Below are 8,127 nucleotides of genomic sequence, written 5' to 3'. Positions count from 1 at the left end.
CATAATTACATTACAATGAGTCGAGACTGCTGTGGTCCTTAAACCTCAATGTCTTGTTACATTTATTTGGGAAAAGTGGAATCAGTAGCCTATGCTAACGTGTTTTTAAAAGCAGGAATAGGTTGGGATTGGCTTTAAATATTTGAGGTATGCAGCTAGGGAATGTTCCAAATTCTAGTTAAAAACCTCTGGGGCAAATATGCATAGGCCTACGTGTGTAAGAACATGAACAGTCAGCGTAACTTTCGTCTTGTATAATCTCGTATGAATTCCCTGAGCTGTTGATGAGCTGTAAAATGAACAGAAGTAATTATGGAAGCTCTTAAAATGAAATAATGTCATGCTTCTGTACACTTTATGATTTTCATAGACTCATCAGAGTCATCAAAAACCTCAAGGCAGCATCTGTTAAAAGTATATGTACATTTAAAAAACAAAAATAGTCATTTGATGAAAATAACCACAGTTTAGCGTCTCTTGACATAATAGCAATTTGATCTCATCTGCTGCCAGTGATTTACTTTGCATAAAGTCATCATTTAAAGGTTAATTAATGTCACAAGCATTTGTCCCTCGGGGAACAGAAAGACACAATGCTGCTGCAATTCTATAGGAGTCTAAATGTAATATTGTCTTTAAAGGTAGCCTGCTTCCAACAGGCTCGGATCCAGCTGAAGGAATCACGTTGGGAAACATAAATCTTCGGGCCTAAGGGTTGCATTGTTACAGAATATCAGAGTAGCATGTTCTGAGCTCCAAGATATAATTTAACAGCTTTTAAAATGTAGTAGCTCCCCGCCAAGAGCATTGTAAGAGCAAGACAGGGAAGACCACAGCGCTTTGAAGTTGTGTGCGTTTTGCTACGGTTTAATCATCAGTGAAGACGCTCCCACGTCATTCAGACACATGGCTCACGTTTCAGTTCCTACAGGGCAAAATGACAGAGTTTGTGTAGGAGAGCTGATATTTCACACATCTTTGTCCCAGAGACTAAATAACGTCTTTTAGAAAGCCTATTAGTGGCCCTACAGCCTATGAGTGCCCTTATAGCGTTTGTTGGAGCATTAGCTTTACATTATGCAACGTGCAAGAAGGAAGGGTCATACGCAGATGTGAACAATATATATATATATATATATGCAAATGCTTTTAGGTTATGTGTGACTGCAGAACATCCTCAGTTTTTCATAGTGAAAGTATTTCATCTTGTTTTTGGTGACTGAGGTGTGGTAACATCTATAGATAGCTTCAGAATAACATTATCTTCATAGTAGTCTACTACTAGACTGACCATAAATAAGTGTTTCTGAAACTATGGACACTTTTGGCCTTATAATAATATAAATAAAATTATATAAATCATTTTCACATAATATTCATCACATATTTATATTTTTATATAGTTATATTAAAGTTTATATTAATTTCACTCTTTTTTTGTATTTTTAATGTTTAGATAATATTCTCGGACAAGGCACAAACTCTTTACATGAAAGGCAATTGAAAAAAAAAAAAACACTAGAAAAAGTTAAAAAATTAATTATGAAAGTGGGTTTCCAAGGTGACCTTCATATCTAACCTTCATAAAAAGTATTTTTTTTTAAATAAAAATAACCTCAGAAACACCCATGATATTATTTTTTCAGTACACATTAGAAATGAATAAAAAGTAATTTATGAACAGAGCTGGGTATTTTGATATAAAAATGCAAAGAAAAAGAAAATATATTTCTTTCATTGTTATTAACAACATGAAGTGCATTAAACATTACATGTCAAGGTTTTCCAAAGTAGGGTTCGTGAAGGAACTTCAAGGGGTTTGTCAGTTAAAAAGCTAATAATGAATTAAATCATAAAAATGTAAAATTAAAATAGACTATTTTAAATATCAATCAAAATAAAGCACTTAGCCCACTAAAAAATTTAATATTTTATTTGTTTACCAGCATGTAATTTGACAATGAGAGATAACTTTGAACATGAAAATGTGTTATGTGTTAAAATCTCAGGGGGACTTCATATTAAGTGGAAGAGATTCAGATGACAAAAAAAATGTGGGAATCCCTGCATTACATGTAAATAAGAAATAACGTGAATTTGTGCATTTTAATGTGTTTGAAAGACAAAGGCCTTTTAAAGACATAGTAATGCATGGTTAATTAACCCACTAAGTGATAATTCAAATAAAAATGAACGTGTTTATCACTAGTTTAATGCAATGTTGAAATGTTAAGAAAACACTTAAAAATGAAATGATTTTTGTAAATATGTAATCATGTAATTAATAAAAAAGTAACTGTAGTCTGATTATGAGTAGGCTATTTTAAAATATAATTTAATCTAATTACAAGTACTTAATTTTTGGAATCTGGTTACTTAAACCAGATTACATAGCTATCAGTTACTACTTATGAATTACCTCTGAATGTAAAACATGACAAATTATAATTTAATCACAAACCTTTTCACTCTATTGATCAATATCACGTTTTAATCTTAAATAGTTGAGCAATGCATTATATTATGATATTTAAAGGGACAGTTCAGCAAAATGAAAATCCTGGCACCATTTCATCAACAAGATGATCCATACCAGCTTGTCTTTATTTCTCCTGTGGAACACACAAGGAGAAGTCAGGAAGAATGTTAGGGACTGACAGCATTTGTCATCTTTCACTGTTATTGCATTATTCCCATACTATGAAATGTGAACTTTTCAATTCCTAACATTTTATGGAATTTTAATAACGGAATACAAAGTATCCAGTGTTGTTGTAAAATTATGTTAAAGTTTACTTAACTTATTACAGAATCAGACATTTGAGACCGCTACAGTATGGGTAATATTTCATTAAAAAAAACTACCATACCCATAAATCTCAGTATTTTTGCATAATCGCCAAATCTCTTTCACTATAGCACTTTCTGTGACGTTTAAGGGGGCGTGCGCCTTTTAGCAAATTATCAACGCATCGAACGCCGATTGGGCGAGATCCTCCACGTGACTCACATCATCCAATCAGCGGCTATACCGATGAATACATTTCCATCTTTCTAAAGGTGAGTTCTGAAAAATTATGACGTGAAACGATGAAGTCTTGCTGTGTTGTCACCATCTGTTTGCAGAGGAACAAAGTGCTTCAAAGCAAACATGATGAAACAAACAGACGTGTTAAGTTTCGAAAAACGGCAAGGCTACATTGCATAAGGGCTCCAGAATTGAAGATCCCGATAGCGTTTACGAAACAAATTACAACCAAAGGGAAAAAGCCGCTATATTATTTTTCGTAAGTACGTACTGTAAAGTTTCTGCGTGATTCGTGAAGACTCTTGTGCAATATTGTACAGTAAGTGACCCGTGCTTCGTCCCACTTATTTTAAATAACAACGGAACACTTTCAGAAGTTGTGTTGATTTTCCACACTCTGCATATTGATGCTTATCTTTACATATTGTTCTATGACTTTTTATAGTCCATGCGTCTGAATGTCAGTGAACGTAATGCAATTTTAAACCCATATGTGCATTTACACGTGTTTCTTGTGTCTGACAGTAAGTGCGCAATTGTTCTGAGTGTCCCTCCACTGCGCGAGGATGAACGTGGGCACAGCGCACAGTGAGGTCAATCCAAACACGCGAGTGATGAACAGCAGGGGTATATGGCTCTCATATGTGCTTGGCATCGGCTTCCTACACATCATATTGCTCAGCATACCGTTCGTCAGCGTTCCTGTGGTCTGGACCCTCACCAACCTCATCCACAACTTGGTAAGAGCTGCTAAATCACATCAGGCTAGAAAGTTTAACTGCTAACTTAATATTAACATAGATCACCGTATTACGTTTTTAGGTTAGAGGTTGTTGTTTTGCTAAAACAACACGGTACCAAAATTGTGTATAATTAAAAAAGGTACCAAAATTACCCTTAAATCAAGCTCTGAAATGTATTTGAAAAGACTATGAACTCCATAGGCCCAAAATATGCAAAATTATTAACATGGCATATTGACTGAACTGGTAAATGTCCATGGTTTAATGCAGTAATTTATTATACAGAACAAATTGTGCTCAAACTGTGTTTGTCCTCGCTGCAAGTGAACTTATTTTTGTATAGTTTGTATATACTTTTGTAGCTATATGTTTTTAATACTATTTTATACTAGGCTATAGTTTAATATAGTCTGTGTTGTATCTTTTTTTAAAAACGTTTTTGTAGCTTGTTTATAGTTCACCATCCATCTAATTAGGAAAGCGTCCAAGTGACCGTTGAATTTCTACATTTTTTTTACTGTGCACATCCAACAAAAGATATGTGAAGCATTTGTCCTCCTGTTTACAAGTTGGTTATTGCTATATATTTTACTATTGTAAAGGCCTGTAGACTCTGATAACTATAAAGTTTTAATAAACTTTTTAATTCTGTGAGAATAGAAGTCCAAAACTATAATGATAATGACAGGAACAATATATTTGGAATCACGTTAATTTCATTGAGTGATAAAAACATTGACAGCTAGTCAGAATCCACTTGACTTTTAAGAGCTTGAGCATTCGAAGTTGCAGGCAACATAACTAAATAATAAATATAACATTATCATGCATTGATGTGAATGCTAAAATGGACAGGTGTGAACAGGCCTTAACTACAGTATAAACAGTAGCATTGTTATTTCCTGTTGTCACAACCCATAACAGATCTGCAACTCATTTTGGCTAACAGTCTGCCAAGAGAAAACCATTGCGTTAGTTTCATAGTGTAAATGTAGCACAGATGCTTTCTTAAGAGTGTAGAAGATTTTTATTGGTCAAAATATGAACTACTCAAGTATAATCAACGTGAATCAAGCCATTTATATCTCAAGTTATTCCACTGTTATAATCATGTATCTGCCTGTGTGTGAGGCCTACATGAGAATGGAATGTGCAGACAGTGCAGGGGTACAGTGACATTACAAAAATACAGTATATGGTAAAGTTGCATGTCCTATTTTGACATTAGACAAAATATATGATTAGGCCTCCTCGTTTCACTTAAAATAAATTCTACATCCTAAAAGCAGGCTGGAGACACAGCCAAAAGAGGTAAAAGAGTTGATAAACAATAACCATATGTATGAAATGTATTTGAACATGGGCACGCCTTCTGATAGCACTGTATAAAAGAGAGAACAGACACAGACTCGATAGATTTTCTGCAGATCATCTCTAGACTGCATTATCTCTCTAATAATAAAAGTCTATTCTTCTGGCATCCAAACCCAAAGACTCTGAGAATGATTCCTCACAGCACCGGCAGAAGCCACCACAAGAGCTTCTTAAGATGCAGAGGCTTAAAATAATCATTTGTTTTGTGACAGTCCCCAGCTGCAGAAACTCTGAAACGGCAACATTTTTTCTTGCTGAATTTTGGCCCGTTCTGTTGCTGACTCCAGGTTCTGTAATTTCAGCCAGTGTTGGACTAACAGAGCCATCCTGTATCGCCTTTCTTAGCCGTCCTGCTCCCAAAACGGATCAGCTCTTGCTGTTGTCCTAAGACAGGGGTGGCGAACTCCAGTCCTGGAGAGCCGCAGCCCTGCAGAGTTCAGCTCCAACCCTAATTAAAACTCACCTGCCTGTAGTTTCCTAATAACCCTTCAGACCTTGATTAGCTTGTTCAGGTGTGTTTGATTAGGGTTGAAGCAAAACTCTGCAGGGCTGCGGCTCTCCAGGACTGACGTTCGCCACCACTGTCCTAAGAGTTTCACAACATCTGCTGATAGAGCTTTGATGAATTGTACCAAAGGCCATGATGTTCTGTGACTGTCTTTCTGCCATAGTGCATGTATATCTTCCTACACACGGTAAAAGGAACACCGTTTGAGACTCCAGACCAAGGCAAGGCCCGGCTTCTGACCCACTGGGAACAGATGGACTATGGGGTCCAGTTCACCGCCTCTCGAAAGTTTCTCACCATCACCCCTATTATACTGTAAGAGTGTTCGCCTTTGCTCTGTGCTGTTAGAAGCTTCGTTCTGCATGTCATGCTAATTTATCCCTTTTGGTTGTGTTCTGCACACGCACTGAGAAGGCTTTCACAGCTTGCTCTGCATGACCATGAGCAAGAGGCAGTGATGCTGACTTCCTGTGGGGTCTGCTGGCAAGGAGAGCCGGATTTAGAAACAGTTAGTCAGTCAGTCAGGTCATTTGCTCTACTCTTTTTCTTCTCTCTCGTGTCTTCTCCTCTCATATTGTGAGGGTGTATCTGTTGGTTACAGTGAGGAATAAGGAGGTTTGTCTTGATTTTACCGCTGTTCTTAATGTATCTTAATTAAAAGATATTTGACAAGAAAAAAAAAAGTGAGTGAGTCTTCCCTGCTGACAAAACCAGAACCAGTCTGGTTTGCTGTTCTTGGCTCGTGTAAGTTGGTCTTAGATAGTCTAGCTGGATTGCTAGCCTGGCCAAACTGGTGTTTAGCAGCAGAAAAGTACTTCAAGCCCCTCTAAAACAGCCTGACTAGTCTGAGAGGGCAGCTGAGATCAGCAAATCAGGTTTAAGATGTTGTTTTCAGCTGGGTTGATTATATCCTTTGAGAAGTGGATGGTGAAAAGCGGGCATTACATAGTAGCAGTGTTATTTTAGTATTATTTATATACTATTATAGTGTTAATTGATATTTCAAACTAGCTTTAATTTTTTTGTTTTAATTTTAGTTTTAGTATAAGTACCATATTTTCTATTCTTTTTCTATTTAGCTTTAATATATTTTTTGAAGTAAACTCCAACTTCAATTTCAGTTAGTTGCCAAAGGCAAGTTTGTTTTTCCATCTAATATTTGTATTTTATTTTATTCTAGCATTATGTCAATTAAAACATAACAACAATGCATAGTATAATGTAGATTTGCTACAAGAGTGTCTAAAAAGCTATCTGACTATTGCTTAAGTTTGCAGTAACAACTTGCTGGATGTATATTATCCTGCTTATTACACGGCTACTTGCCACATAAGTAAATAATTAGACACAAAATATTGATTTGAGTTATATTTTATTAGATCTTTAAAAATGATCCGAAATCAATATTTGAGCAAGTACATAACCAGCCAGTGTTCAAAACCCGACTCACAACGGTTAGCTTATAATAATGTTTTCTAATTTGAGTGGTACGGGTAGGTTTTCGCGGGAAATTCGAGCATGGCACTGCGTCATTACGTCACTTCTGTAAACATAAAGAAGTTGTCCCGGCTACTAGGCTATCGCATGTGAGGATCCTGCATTCATTAAATAACTTATAAAGTAATTTGAAAACCTTGTGTGAGATGTAATTTCACAAATGGCGTGAGTGAATCACCGTGCGCGCTCTCTCTTTCTCAAAATACGCAAATGGCTTCAAATCGCCACACATCGCGTCTGTCTATAAGCGAGCTGCACGCTGCACAGTTGACACAGGAATTGTCACTTGCACAATCGAGGCAGTGTCACATCGTCACTAAAGTTTATAAATTGCATCACTTTTTAATTCTTGCCTGTGTTTAACCATTCAGCACTCACGCGCTCTCCTGGAGACCGGGCGCTCATGCAAACTCACAACGCACACACATAATGCCAAGTTCACATTATTCCGTTTGCAGTGCATACGTGGTGCATATTTTTTCCTCGCTCATGTTAACGGATTAAAGCGTCCACTGCACACAGCTGCAGCCCGGCAGTGCATCCAGGAGCGGTGCGTTTGCAGCAGTGCAGAGATCGTTTCTGAGAGTGACAGCGCATTGTTTGCAGTAAAAATGAACATGGATTGACACGAAAATGTAGTAATTACAACATAAATGCATATTATTAAAGTCTACTGTGTTTCACATGTAATAAAGATTTAAATGCAAAAGGAAAGGCAGTAGAGCTGACTATTTCTGTCAAAATGTGATAACGTAAGAAAAGTCGTTTAAATGTTTTGCCACTTGCTTGTGCAACTTAATATATAAATCTAGAAGTAAATGCAAAATTAAAATGCATTGAATAATGTGTTGCTTATATTTATTGTTTAAACATGAAAATAATTGCAATGCTGAAAAAGCATTTTCAGTGACAATGTTTGGATTTGAAATCAAAATAATGGATAAATGTTGTGTTTGTGGTAAACAGCCACGGATCAG

The 8,127-nt window shown here is 36.3% G+C and overlaps 1 protein-coding gene across 2 annotated transcripts in view; it reads left to right on the top strand.

Moving 5' to 3' along the window:
- Nucleotides 1-3,087: 3,087 nt before the first annotated feature.
- LOC107733456 (ORM1-like protein 3) overlaps nt 3,088-8,127 on the top strand; it is an 8,222-nt gene continuing 3,182 nt past the window's right edge. Inside the window, exons 1-3 of one of the 2 annotated variants that reach the window (XM_016545074.1) lie at nt 3,088-3,347; nt 3,554-3,768; nt 5,817-5,968. In XM_016545074.1, coding sequence (XP_016400560.1) covers nt 3,595-3,768; nt 5,817-5,968 — 326 coding nt within the window. In that variant the 5' untranslated portion in view covers nt 3,088-3,347; nt 3,554-3,594. The remainder of the gene's footprint in view (nt 3,348-3,553; nt 3,769-5,816; nt 5,969-8,127) is intronic. The other variant, XM_016545075.1, reaches the window with a different exon arrangement.

This window comes from Sinocyclocheilus rhinocerous, unplaced genomic scaffold, assembly GCF_001515625.1.
Source record: "Sinocyclocheilus rhinocerous isolate Xijiao unplaced genomic scaffold, SAMN03320098_v1.1 scaffold2385, whole genome shotgun sequence".
NCBI classification, from domain to species: Eukaryota; Metazoa; Chordata; class Actinopteri; order Cypriniformes; family Cyprinidae; genus Sinocyclocheilus; species Sinocyclocheilus rhinocerous.
This window is presented reverse-complemented; position numbering and strand designations above follow the sequence as displayed.